Below are 14,053 nucleotides of genomic sequence, written 5' to 3'. Positions count from 1 at the left end.
CTGTACAACTGCTGTGTTACCTTAGCTTTCTGTAGGACCGTTCCCTTCCCCGTGACCATGACAGATAAAGGCCGGTTCTTTAAAGCCGTTGCTGAGTTGACGGGTGAGTTCTCTGCGCTGTTTGCTGGGCTGGCACTTTTTACCTGAATCTACAATAAAAATCGTAGAGATGGTGATGACTATAAACTACTGAGAAAGTTTGCTGCCTTTTCCTAGCATTTCCTAGTTACAGTCTAATCTATGCACTGAGGTGTGTTTTTTCAGTGACATGCCAAATTTCAAAAATCCACCAGGATGTCTGTGTGTGATTTGTTTGGGTGCCGAGGACTCAGGCAGAGGTCCAGAGCAAGGTTCGGGTGATGAGCATCTCCATTTTATGGGAACCAAGTTCCTAAGGAGGAATTTAAATGCCTGTAGCTCCTCCTGCAAAAATCACCCCTTGGCTCAGCTCAGTGCAGAAGGAGCTGGGTCCGCACCTGCACAGTCCTGGAGGGTGTTGCTCAAGGTCAGCAAAACAGAGCCACTCTCCTGAGCCCCAACCACCTTTTGCATCTCCAACACTGCTGTTACCTCATTAGATTATTATAACATTATTCATATTATATATAATTAACATAATACTTAAGACATATAAGCTATACATTTGTACAAGATTACATATTATAATACTGATGTTATTATTAATTATTACTAAGCAGGTTCAGACAGTGTGACTGCCTGGCTGCCAGAGAGCTGCTGTGCATCCCAGGGGTGCCCCCCACGTACCCGTGGGGCTGCATTCTCCAGGTGTGTGGTGTCCACTGCGGTGCCCAGCGTCACTGGGCCAGACTCTGCCTTCTTCAGGTTCTCCTTCACCTCCACCAGGCTCAGCTCCAGGTCCACCCTCTGGCTCTCTTTCCTTTTGCATTCTTCGTCTATCTCCTTCAGCCTCTGCTCCAGGCTCTTGTCTGTGAAAGGAGGGGTATCGTGGTGCTTGCTGGGAACTTGGGGAGTTCATGAGGGGAGGAGGGACTAGGGCATGGTCCTGTACCTTTTCCTTATGTTTTGCCCTAAGAGGGACTGTGGCAGAGCAAGTTCTTGCTCTAGTGAAACCTGGGCTACATGGTTTGACTCAAAGCCCCAAGTTCCCCCCGCCCCTTCTGGTCCCAGGTGGGCCAGGTTCATCGCCCCCTTTCCCCGCAGTCCCTCGGCCCATTTCCACACATCCCACCTTGCCCTGCTCTACCTGTGCTGCTCCCAAGCATTTCCTTCAGCTCCCGTCTCTCCTTGCGTAGCTGGGTGAGCTGAGCTCTGATTTCATCCTTCTCCTTCTCCAGTCGTTCCTTCTCCTCTGTGAACCGCTTCACCTCCGCCTCTGTCCTGTTCTTGCCCAGCTTGGTTTCCACTGCTGCTGCTGGAAACACAGCACACCAAAGCAAGCTCAGCCAGGGGGAAAAAAGCAGGAGGGAAAACGTTTCCATGTGCTTGGAAACAACACACATGAGGGTCTGGAAACTCACCAACCAGGAGCCTCATCAGCCCCTTGGGCACTGTAAAGCTGCTCTACAGCAGCAGCCCAACCACAGGATGCCACCTCCCTCCAAGCCCCTTGCTGCTGAGGCACTCCCTGGCCACCTGTGCAGCCCACCCACCTGGCAGTGGCATCTTGGGCCGATGTGCAGGCACCAGCTGGGGGCTGCCTGCTGGCACTGGGCCCGCTGGCACCTCGGGGGCCGGCTGGGGGAAGGCGATGTTCTGCTGCTGGGGCTGGATTTTGACAGCAGGCACTCGTGGCAGCACCTCCTCGGGCTCTGGCTTCTCTGGGTGTTTCTGGGGAGGGGAGATGAAGTGGGATGATGTGGTGGGGAGGAGCTGTCTCGCTGATTAAGCTTGGCCCCACACCACAGTTTGGACAGTACCTGCTCCGAGGGCTCCATCGCCTTGGCACAGGGCTCGGCTTCCTGAGCCACGAGGGCTGTCTCAGCTGTGCTCTCTGCAGCAGCCTTGCTGGCAGCCCTTTCCAAAGATGGTGAGCTAAGGGGTGAAGGCTGGCATGACATCCTGCCAGCACAGTGTAGGAAGGACTTTACTGGGGTGAGATCTAGATACACTCTGTCTTGGTCCCCTTCCAATTTGCTCTCATTCTTGGGTACTTCTTCCTGCAAAAGGAGAATATTCCCCTGAAAAGGGACCATCTGCTGCAGTCAGAAGTACAAGAAGCATCTCACTGCAGAGCAGTGGTATCTGAGACAAGCTGGAGTATTTTCCAAAAACCTTGGAGAAACTAAATCCCCGTTGTCTACGTCATTCCATACAAGGCTTTTTGTGTACTGAAGGAAAGGCCCGTTCTGCTCTCCTTCTTTAGGTCTCTGACAGTAGCAGCAGCCCCAGGCAAGTATCTCACGCTGTTGTACATCCAGCAACCCCTGCCAGATTTTTTTGCCTTTCCTGGGATAACAGACCCTATTCCAGCATGACCCATTGTTCTTGCCCTTAAACACAGACCTTGCTCCTACAGGCAACAAAAAACTCCACTATCTATTATGAAATAATCCAGGCTGTTTGCTGATGGAAACTTAATCCCAGCTGCCTACAGCAGATTCCTGGAAACCTCTTCCCTGTTCCCTAGAAACTCCTCTCCAGCATTTGCTTCTGCTCCATTGCAAAAGCCAGGATTTCCCCAGGGTCTGGGAATCCTCTTCATCACTGCTGGGAAAAAGAAGTTCCCCTTTCACCGCTAGAGACTCCCTGTGGCCAGATGTTTGCCTGTGGTCCCCACAGAGCTCACAGCAGCAGGGCCTGTGCCTGTGGCCCTGGACATCTTACCAGGGGCAGGTCTGGCAGATCCACGTCGTCGTACAGCTCGTCCTGCTGCACCCGGCCCTTGGGCAGGTTGTCGATGTAGGCGTTGGGCTCCGAGTACTTCCTCTGCATGAGGCTGTGAACAGGCAGCGGGACATCCCATCAGGAGGGATCACACTTGCTGTGTGGCTCTGCAGTGCTGCCTTTTTGGGACATCCTGGCAGAGCAGTCCTGAGGTCCGGGCAGAGCCACCCAGACCAGATGCAGGAGACGGGCAGGCAGAGCCACACGAGCAGTGTGATCGCTGCTCCTGGTGCCCGTCAAGCAGCACCCACCAGAGTGGAGCTGCATTTCCCCTCCACTCTTTCCTTTCTCACCCAGCCCTTGGGCACAGCACCACAGCAGTGCAATCACCCTGCCCCAGTGGCACGGTGAACTGGGTGAACTGGGGGGCTGAGTGCCCAGAGCTCTGCACCCCCCAGCCAAGCCACCCCACCAGCCTGCCTCTGCAAGAGCCACCTGGGCGTGTCCCCAAGCCAAGCTGCAGCTCAGTCTAGATGCACCCATGGCAGGACAAAAAGTGCTCTTATTATCACACGCTGAGCTTTTAAAGAAAGGGGTTGAGTGGTAGCTGTGAATTCACCACCTGTTCCCACAGCAGCCAGCCTCCCACAAATGGACAGACCCCTGCTCAGGCTTGCTTCCAGCCCCATGCAGCCCCAACCCATTACCACTGACATACAAGAAGGAATTCTTCGCAGCGCTCACAATGCAGGAAACTCTGTCAGCATCCACATAATCGTAGGTAAATTCCTCTGGGTCTGTTTTCGAACCTGACTCCGACAAGAGGAGGCCCAGCCAGTGGCCCATTTCCTCCGAGGACTTTGCCTACAGGGTGACCAGACAGACAGGACAGGCTGCAGCAGCAGTTTCTCTGCACTCACAGAGGCTAATGCTGGCTAAGCCTTGGGTAGGGAAGCAGGCTGGCAGTTCTCTGGGCTTGCAAGGAGAAAGATGAACTGCTGGGTATTTGTAATATACCTGAGAGTGCTCTGGGTATGGACTGATTCATAAATTTGGCAGCTACATACGTGCAGCTCTTTGCTTAACTCCTTCCTAAAGTTTCTAGTCAGTCTGCATTTTCCTTTCGCTGGTGATAGCTGGCTACAAGAGTAAGAGAAGTCTCTGTGGCTGGAGATGCTGGCTGGGAACAGCTTTGGGTGTGGGTTTTATTTTGCACCAGCAGAGTGCAGCAATGGGATTGCCAAAACAGGCAGGCAAGGAGACCCGAGCCTGCGAGGTCCTGATGCCAGAGCCCAAACCCCTTCCAGGGCTTTTTGCACAAGGGGAGAGGAGCAGGGAATTGTTTAAAGCGTCAGAGAGAGTCCCTTGCTTTAACGTGGTCAAATTCCACGCTGCAGTGAGCAGTTTGACACTTTGCAACATGAAGAGTTAAATACTGTGCCTTGAAGTCAGCTCTAGTAAATAGCCACGTGCACCTCCTGGTAGCAAGGGATTCTACCTGAAGCAAGAAGTGGGCTGATGCATCCACCCTCTGCTTTGATTTGAGGAGTCAGAGCAGTGAGCACAAAATTCAGGGCAAGGGAATATATATATACATATATATATATATAAATATATATATATATACTTTCCAAAGTGGAAAGCATATTTTAAGCTTTCAATCTGTTTTATTTAGCAGAGACTTCAGTCCCTGGGAAGCCTGCCAGCCAGCCAGTCTGTACATGGAGTCTGACATTGAGTCTGACATCCCAACAAAAATACAGATTCTTCCATTCACAAAATGTAAATTTTCTCAACACCTCTTCTTCACATCTGTAATTGGGCAAAATTTCTTAGATACAGACATACCCTGCACCAGAAGCTAAACAAAACCATCTTCCAGTTTCACAGCATGCCCTCAAAGTCAGTTGTTTAGCTATAAATATTCCACCCACTGGAAAAATACAGGAAATTGCTCACATTGTCCACCTCCTACTATAATCATGCTGTCGTCAGAGAGAACTAAGATTAGAGATAAACAGTCCTGGATGCAGGCAAAGGAAAGTAACAGATGGAGATGAATTCACTTGCACTTTCAGGGTCAGATCTGCAATCACTTTACTTGGGATGCATGACCCATGGCTTTGGAACTGCGTTGTCAAAAGATGAAGTTCTCAGTTCCTCCCAACCACAGACTTAAATCCCTAAAGTGACATTTTTCTTATCTAACATTAACCACCTGGAATGCAGTCCACAGAACTTACGTATTCAAGGAGAAAGATGGGCATCTCCAAAGGACTCTTTATCCCATTTTAAGACCAGACAGCGTCAGACACAGCCTGGATTACCAGCTAGATGGGACACATCCTAGGTGACCACAGGCAGATGAACCCAAGTCCCACACTTCAGGTTCTGTTTTGCTGGACTGAGGGCTCCTCTGGAGGGCCTCACTGGCATTTAGACCTACTAAGGTACCCAAGCTGATGACTTAAATCAGAGCTTTCTTGCACATATACACCCTACCTCCAAAATGACCCGTTCTTCCCCGTTCTGCAGGATGCGGAAGGAGTAGAGATGATCAGGGCTTGGCTCTGGGATAATTTCACAACCTGCCAGACTCAGGGGCTGCTGAGCCAGTTTGCTTCGGTTCTTGTCCTGGTAGAAATGGAGGTGACCATCTTTTATCTGACACCAACGTGACTTCCACTGGCTGTTCACTAGCACATTCAGGTAACCTGCAAGCAAACAGAGCTCACTTAGACATATTTTCCATCCCATCTGGTTGAGAGAACCCAAATCCATTTGTGTGATGTCTAACGGGTAAGTTACCAGACCACTACATGACACAAAGCCACAGGCAAAAATAAAGAGCAAAAGCACAAAGACAAGTTGTCCTATCCATACAAAACAGGGAGAAAACCAAAAATATTTTCAAAATGAGACCCTTGAAATTCAGCTTAGGTTTGGAGCAGCAAGTTGGCTTGTTGTTGGACAAAGTTGGTCCCAGACTGTCAAATACCAGCTGGCCACACAACTCTCTCCCTGCTGACTCCCCCAGCCTGGGCTGGTGCCAAGGAAAAGCAGCACAGATACCTTCTGAGTGTATGTCTGATATTACCTGCCCTTCCTCTTGGGTCACCCTGTGAGCTACTGCCTGCCCTTGTAAGCCCAGCAGTCACCTTAATGTGCACAAGGCACCACAATCTGCATGGATTTATTGGCAGACTGTGGCCTCTCTGCTGCCAACAGCAGGACAGTCTGGCACAGGCATTTTTGAGGAGGATGATGCCTGGTGCTCATCCTGCCCTGCACACTGAGATCCACCCCTGAGACAGGTCCCTGCAGAGGTGCTCGTGCTGCCACTTACTTGAAGTCTCCAAGGATCTCTCTGGGCTATCCATGGAGCTGGACTTTTTCCTCCCGAGGTTCATCAGGTTGCTCAGTTTCAGGCCAGTTGTGCCCTTCTTCTTGACTACCGGAAATGAAAAAGACACATGTGTGGCTTTCCCAGCTCACAGCCACACACACAGCCTGCTGTCCCAGCTGGGAGTCCTGCCCCAGAGCTGCCTGTACTGCTCTCCTGCACCCACAGCACACACATCCCTTGCAGAGGGCAAACCTGCGACTCAGGGACAGGCTGTAACAGTCCCAAGCCCAGGGAGCCGATGAGCAAGATGGCACCAGTAAGCTCAGTTAGTGATTTGTTGAAGATTCTCATCCATATTGCTTTAAACTGGTTTAGCTCTGACCAAAGGCCAGTCACTGCAGGAGCAGTGGGAATCATAGAATTAACTGGGTTGGAAGAGACCTCTGAGATCATCAGGTCCAACCCTTGATCCAGCCCCACTGTGATTACTGAATCATGGCACTCAGTGCCACATCCAGCCTCACCTTAAAAACCTCCAGGGATGGTGAATCCACCACCTCTCTGGGCAGGCCATTCCAATGCCTGATGACTCTCTCTGTAAAGAACTTCTTTCTAATATCCAACCTAAACCTCCCCTGGCAGAGTTTAAGCCCATGCCCTCTTGTCCTAAGGAAGGCTGTTTGCACAGGGTCTTGCTCTACAAAACTCCTTTCACTTTCTCATACTACAAAGAATTGAATTAAAAACCATTACCCATAAACATTTACTGCATTCAGTCTTTCCTTCTATAAAATAGAAGTGCAAGGTGGGGAGAGGGAAAATTTATGTCCAAAGAGCCTCTTCAGCATTTTCCTACTGAGCACATCAGTCAAGTGTGTATTGGAATAACGTTGTGCAATCATCAGGGAATCCTGGTAAGAAATTGACTTGGATTTTCTTAGTCCAGATTTTCCTTCTCACTTCCATAACAAAATGACGAAGTCCAAGCATAAGAAGGACTCAGCAGCTGAAGTCCATTTGCTGGGTGACTCCAGTGGGTTCGCAGCATGGATTTATCTCTCTCTGATACATAGATTGGTCCCACATCCTTCTAATAGAGCATCTCCTCTTCTACTGTAATTACCTGTCCCAGCTTAAATTACACCTTCACACTAGAGCTTCACCCTAGTGAGAAGGTGTAAGTCTCCCACTGGAGGCATCTCAGCATTTCACAAAGGACTCCACTTTTCTGCAGACATCTCTGAGAGAAGTCACTTCAGTTGGCAGTTACGCCATCTCAAACTGTCCCAGAGTGACTTGCCCAGAGACAGGTAGGAACTCTGTGGTAGACCAGGTATCACATCCAGGTTTCTCAAGCCCTATCCTGATCCTGAGAAACCTCAACACCCACCTGTTACTTCATTATGAAAAATGAAATCAAATTCACAATCAAATTGAAGTCAGATTCACAGGCAGTGAATGTGCACACCCTGCATCAGGTCCATTTGAGGGGGCAGTGGCAGAAAAGGCTACACAAACAAACCCTCGCCTCATGCAGGGTCAAGGGCCCACTTCCCCTGTCGTTCCCAGGGTGAGGTTTTACCATCTTTTGTCTCAGCTGTCTCTGGGTGGCCGTCCGTGCTGCTCCCGCTCTCAGAGGCTGCAGAGTATCTCTCGGATACCTCCACCTGTCAGCAAACACCAGACACAAGCTCAGCAGATGCACGTGACCCATTCCTCCACACAGAATGTGCCACAAGGACCTTTTCCCCCCCCCTCTTATATTATAAAGCCCCACCTTCTCTTCAGCAGATGCTTTCACCCACATATGCCCTGCTGGTTCCCTCTCGCTGTGCCCTTCCCACTGTTCCTGATCCAGTACACACACCCCCCAGCTGGGCTCACCTCTGAGGTGACGTGGTGGCACCACTGATGTCACCCTTTGGCCTCCTACCCTGCAGCCTGGCTAGTGGGGGCATTTGGCAGTCCCTGCAGGGGGGCATGGGCAGAGGAACCGGCCAGGTGCCCAAAGAGGTGCGCACCAGAGACTTACGAAAGTCTCTTTCTCCTCCCACTGTTTTGAAACAAGCTGCTCATAGGGTGGTGTCACCTAAACCTGGAATAGAGATGGACCAAGCCCTGGAGTCCAAGGGTCTATGTCCCTCCCAAAGCTCTTGGTGAACACAACCATCCCATTGGATGAGACAGTGGCTGTTGCCCTGTATGGTGGGGATCCACATGTTGAGTCAGACTGGGGGGGAAAGATACGGCAGCAAAATTAAGATTGCAAAGGAAAATAAAGATTGTTCCAATAATGCTCCTTTTCAGCAGAGCAAGGGTCTGATTACACTCATATCAGTCTTTGCTCAGGTAAAATCAGGGTACCTACACTATTATTTATTGAAGGAATAGGGTTAAAAAGCCTAAGTGCTAGTTCTCTTTGTAGATACAAGAGGTACCTTTGGGTAGCTGAGGCGCTGTGAATCTGGGATGTACTGGTTGCCTTCACTGCCTCCTTCGCACAGCAGACCACTGGTCTCCTGGATTACCTGTGCAGAAGGGAAAGCCACAGCCTGTCAGAGAGCTGCAGGACCTACAGGATTAATACTTCTCCCCCACCCAGCAGCCTGGGAAACCCATGGTTTACAGTCCCTGTGACCCTGGGGTCTGTCCTGGTGTTGCAGCAGGCAGCCAGCAGGAACTGCTGGATCCAAGTCAGCTGGGAGAGGCTGCCAGCAAAGGCAGCTCAGTCGTCTTGCTACCGTCCTGGGCTCCACGAAGGCTTCTTCTTCTGCTGCTGCCTCAGGGGAAGGGCCACCCCTGCCACCCCTGCTCTAAGCCAATTTATGCTGGGCATCCACCCCAGACATCCCCCGACACTGCAGCTGTGCTGGGAGGTCCCTACATGGACTGCAGCATGCTGAAGGTGGCAGGGAGCTGCAGGAAGAAGCCAGGACAAGAAAATGAAGTGATATATTTGTATAAAGGCTTGCAGCGAGGAAGGGAGCCAGAGCACATAAGGACAGGGATGAGATAAGCCACGGTCTCCCAGCAAAGCATGGCAGCACCAGCAGGGTGTCACTGACCCTGAGCCACTGCTCTGCCTGGTCTTTACTCTGCAGCCCCAGCACGATGACGTCGGCATTCGTGGGAATGATCTTCAGCTTGTGCTCTTTCTTCCTCACTTGCTTTTCCTTGTGAATGACAGTGCAGCCCAGCAAATTCACGTCCAGCTGAGGGCTGTGGTCTTTGGAGCTCTTGTAGCACTGGGGAAGGAAGATGGGAGGGGGTGAGATGCAGAGGAGGAGCCTTCCCTCTCACTCACCAGCGTGAACTCAACCCCGTAAGTGACTTAGTGCCAACTACATGCATTAAGTACACTGAACACAGAAAGGTCCTGTAGGTTTTACAGAGCTGTGTCCTACAAAGTACACAGACTGCACACGTGTTTATGTGCATGCACATATAATCTGAAATACCTCACTGCTAGAGGGTCAAGTATGTGGTCAGCTTGTGGGATAAGCATCCCTTCTGCTTAACCACCTCAAACAGTTTCTCCAAAAAGCATCCCTAGGCGTTTTGGGGAATCGGAATTTTGGCCACAAATGCATCCTTGTGCCTCCCTCAGCAGTCCCATGCCTATATTCCTTCTGAAAACGGAATGCAATCCCTAAATCTCCGAGACATTGCTTTTTTGAAACATTGCTTCTAGAACTACTTTGTTTCTGGCAGCTTAACATGGCCTGAGGTGCCGCTTCCCTCCCCAGTTCATACAAACAGATTGTTTTAGGCAGAGAATAGAGGATCTACCCACCAGCAACCTGGTGTCCTTGATAACACACAGCTGCTTTGCCCACTGTCCCAGCCACTTCTTTCTCCACAGGAAGGCACAGATGCGGGCGTCCTTCATCAGCTCAATGGTGGCCTCCGTGGATGGCCACTGATGGGTTGCTGACTTGCCTTTGCTGCTCTCTTCCTCATCATAGGATTCATAGGAACTACTAACGGCTTCACCATCTTCTATAACAAAAGCAGAGCTCTATCATTAATTTTTAGATTAACATTTTTGGAATAACTCTGAGCCTAATGCTTTGCCTCAGCCATGCTCACACATGCAAAAGCTTCCAGTGCAGGGATGTGTCTTTTGAGGCTCTCCTACAGGAGGATAATAAACAGGAAAGTAACCCTCATAGATCCTTTTTTCTTTCTACCCCAATATGAATCTCATAGCAATATTTTGTGCCTAATAGCCTCCATTAGCAAACGCTCAAAAGACACTTCTCAGTTGACCACAAATTCGAGAACATTCCCTTAGACATTTTCTGATGTTTGCTGCTTCCTTCCCCCGCCTCCAAAAAGATGTTTTTTACACTTTCCACTTCCATTCAAACGCTCACAATTTTTAAGGCAACAGCAAACTACAATCAGCCCTTGTCCTCTGAATGTCAGAAGTACAAATGGTATTTGCAAGGCCATGCAGCAAGCAAGGATCTATTGTATTTGAGATGCCATTCCACTTTCCTGGGCTAATAGATCCCTCTCCCTACTCAGCATCTAAGGGACAGCAAGAGGCTTTGAAGTAACACACTGTTGCAGCAGCAATCCATTCTTAAAAGGACCGCTATGTTACTAGGATGAATTGGGATTTTCAATACCCAGATCTAATGTATTGTAGGTTATTGGAGTTTTCAGCTGATCATTGGTACCAGACTCATCAGAAACACTAAAAATGTTCCCCCCGACTGCAGGGGGATTTGCAATGCTCTGCTGGCATTTACAGTACAGCTCTTATTCACAAGATAAGCTCACAGAGCAAGATGGTAAGATTTGGGCAGCATCTGTGTAGGGTTTTGCATTCTCGTCCTACCAAACAGCACAGAGGAATATTGTTAAGTTTCTCTCACTGGAATTTAATTTTGATTCTCACCATATCTTAATATCTACATAAAAGTAATATTATCAGATTGGTGGAAATTAAAAAGAAGAAAAGTAGTCAGAAAAGAGACAAAGGAAAAAAAACCACATTAGGAGCTCCAGTGAAAAACATTTCAGTTGGGGTTATTTGTTCTTAAAATAAAAGGAACTGAGATGCAGTAACAAAGCTACGGCCTTACCCCCAGTGAAATCTTACTCTATAACATCCCCCAAATGATCAAAGCTGCATCAATTAAACTTATTAAAAAGCAAATACTCTCTTTCACAGTCTCTGAGTGGAGCACACTACTGGCTCACCATCTCCAGCTCTCCATCTTTTATGGGAAACCTTTATCCCCTTCCATGCATTCTCACTATGCAGACCTGGTCCACAGGCACTCTATGCAGAAATTCAGATGAAATAACAGTGTTGAGGTTTCTCGACCCTACAAGAACCAAGAAGCTGAACCTCTCCTCTGCTAGGGTCCTTTCCATATGCAGCAGCAGCAACGATGCCTAAGGGAACCTCATTTTCTAAATGTCCCTCCTTATCAACATGGGGCTATTGCTAACTGCCCCCATGGTCCCTTTTGTCAGTCCCTGGTGTCCCTCACCCAGAGCATCAGGTCTCAGGCTGCCACCTTTCTCCTGGGGGAACAGCAGTTTTCTTCCATGCTCTCAGTGGGAGTCCTGGCTGCTCTTTTATGCCTCAACCACAACCACAAGTGTGGTTCCTCAAGAGATGAGCTCCTCTCTACTTGAAGAGCTGCAGTCGTTGCTGACCTGGTGACACTGCTGTGGCCTCATGATGGAAAGGCATTTACCAGGATGTGTAACAAGGCAAACTGGGACAAACCTTGCCTGGGTGACTTGAGACAACACTGTGGTCACTACTGAGGCTCATTCAGCCCCAAGTCATCAGTGCAGCCACAATCTTGAGTGTCTTTACCTAACTCCACTTCTCCTTTTCTATTTGTCTTTCCATGGCCAGGGAGCTAAATCAATGCCATCATGCAGGAAGCTCCAACCCTCTCAATACACCCAAGCTGCCTCTGCCCCAGCAGAGCACCTTCAGCCATTCACCAAAGAGCTACTTGTCAATGCAACCACTGTTACCACAGTATCAGCTCCACATCAGTGACAGAACCAGGGGAATAAAAGCTAGGGAAGTTCTCTTCATTGTCATCCTGAGCACAGGGAAAGCCACAAAAAAAATATAACGCCTTGCATATATAACAAGTAGGGAGAGGGGAGAGGTGGTTACCCTCCATGCAATGGCAGGGAAAGTATCTAATAACCTTTGCTAAACTGAGTTTTTGGGGATCTTTTGGAGTTTTTTGTTGTTGTTGTTGTTAAAAAAGAGGCACTTTAGGTTTGGAAAGCATGCCATACCCATTGTTATTGTGGCGTAAATAACGCCCTCAGTAACCTGCAACCCTGGCCTGGGTCCAGCCGCAGCAAGCCTACCAAAAAGACCTGCACAATCAAAAGGAAAGAGAAAGGGAGACAAAGAGAGAAAGCCACAGATAAGCAAATGCAGAGAACAAGGGCGTCGATCCGGCTCAGCTCCCGGGCTCCCCGTGGCCAGTGAGGCTGCCCCATCCCTACACAACGTGTGGATGGTGAGACTTCAAACAGGGACATTTTTAACCCATCCCCTCAAACAAGGCGATTCCCTTTAAAACTGAATCATTGTCATCGTAATTAAAACCATCCAGGGCAGAGGAGCTGTTTCAGCCAGAATAATTATTGCCAGCTGGCAGCCACAGCCGCCCCTTGCGCTTTCACTCTGCTTCTTATCTCACCCTCCCATTATGCAAAGGCGGGCGATAACGCTTTAACACATCTCAGCCCAGGAGGGGAGGCAGAGCAGCAGCATTTGCCGGAGCTGTAAAATGAAAGGCAGAGGCGTCCCCAGCGGAGAGGCGGGAACCCTGCTGATGAAAGAGGGGCTGCAAGACCCAACAGACTCGCCTGCCTGCTTCATTTTAATTAATACACCCACGGTTTGTTACAGCGCCTCGCACTCCCACCTCTGATGCTGCACGAAACCTCTATCTCCTCAGCCCATCTGGAAGCTTGCTTTGATGTCCTTTCTTGGCAGTGAACCCACTTATTTTAGTGGTGTTCCTATTTTTGTTTGATTTCACTACGCCCATTTGTTTGGGGACACATGGGTGTCTTCCAAGGCTCATGCTGTAATACTGCTGGCAACCGTATCGGAGACAGACTTATTACAACGATCATGTAGTGACAGGACAATGGGAAATGGGTTCAAACTGAAAGAGAGTAGATTTAGACTAGATATTAGAAAAAAAATTTTTACTGTGAGGGTGATAAGGAACTGGAACAGGTTGCCCAGAGAAGCTATTGATGCCCCACCCCTGGAAGTGTTCAGGCTGGATGGGGCTCTGAGCAATCTGGTCTGGAAGGTATCCCTTTCCACAGCAGGGGGGGCTGGAACTAGATGACCTTTAAGGTCCCTTCCAACTCAGGCCATTCTATGAAACATCACCAGCAGCTCCCTGGACTGCTGGCCCCTTCCCTATCCAGCCTGGGGGGAAAGGGGAGGTGACCACAGAGGCCTTGGGGGTTACTGGGGTCAGGCTTTGGCATCTTTGGGCAGGGCAAACCCGTGCATGTTCACACCAAGGTCCCAAGGCAGTTGCTAGCAATGAGCATCACTCTGTGTAGGACTGGTACAAGGTTCTATCAGCATCTGGTAAGTCAAGTTGTGCTTGTTGAAACAAAGGGCAGGACAGGGACCTGCAGGTTTGCCCATGCACCATGGGATTTGCAGCCTGATCTCAAGGCAAACTGGGGCACCAGCATTGCTACCCAGCCTCCCCTCTGCACAGCACACCACACTTCACCTTCTCCCGAGCGCCCCCAGTCTCCTCCTGCCACACACCTGGCAGCTCCGCGTCTTTCCCTGCTCCTTCTGGCTCAGACCAAGACATCACTTCAAACATGAAGCTGCCAAAAAGCACAGAGACTCTCAGTGGCACA

The 14,053-nt window shown here is 49.7% G+C and overlaps 1 protein-coding gene across 5 annotated transcripts in view; it reads right to left on the bottom strand.

Moving 5' to 3' along the window:
• AFAP1L2 (actin filament associated protein 1 like 2) overlaps nt 1-14,053 on the bottom strand; it is a 70,607-nt gene that overhangs the window by 2,707 nt on the left and 53,847 nt on the right. Inside the window, exons 6-19 of one of the 5 annotated variants that reach the window (XM_050340859.1) lie at nt 12,437-12,520; nt 9,945-10,150; nt 9,217-9,396; nt 8,590-8,679; nt 7,734-7,818; nt 6,152-6,256; nt 5,308-5,519; nt 3,524-3,669; nt 2,806-2,917; nt 1,899-2,138; nt 1,632-1,809; nt 1,226-1,393; nt 766-947; nt 21-149 (exon numbers count right to left, since the gene is read on the bottom strand). In XM_050340859.1, the coding sequence (XP_050196816.1) occupies nt 21-149; nt 766-947; nt 1,226-1,393; nt 1,632-1,809; nt 1,899-2,138; nt 2,806-2,917; nt 3,524-3,669; nt 5,308-5,519; nt 6,152-6,256; nt 7,734-7,818; nt 8,590-8,679; nt 9,217-9,396; nt 9,945-10,150; nt 12,437-12,520 (2,117 nt within the window). The remainder of the gene's footprint in view (nt 1-20; nt 150-765; nt 948-1,225; nt 1,394-1,631; nt 1,810-1,898; nt 2,139-2,805; nt 2,918-3,523; nt 3,670-5,307; nt 5,520-6,151; nt 6,257-7,733; nt 7,819-8,589; nt 8,680-9,216; nt 9,397-9,944; nt 10,151-12,436; nt 12,521-14,053) is intronic. The other 4 variants (XM_050340861.1, XM_050340860.1, XM_050340862.1 and 1 more) reach the window with 4 other exon arrangements.

The sequence above is a fragment of the Myiozetetes cayanensis genome, unplaced genomic scaffold (genome assembly GCF_022539395.1).
Source record: "Myiozetetes cayanensis isolate MyiCay16 unplaced genomic scaffold, myiCay2020 scf10, whole genome shotgun sequence".
Lineage (NCBI taxonomy): Eukaryota > Metazoa > Chordata > Aves > Passeriformes > Tyrannidae > Myiozetetes > Myiozetetes cayanensis.
This window is presented reverse-complemented; position numbering and strand designations above follow the sequence as displayed.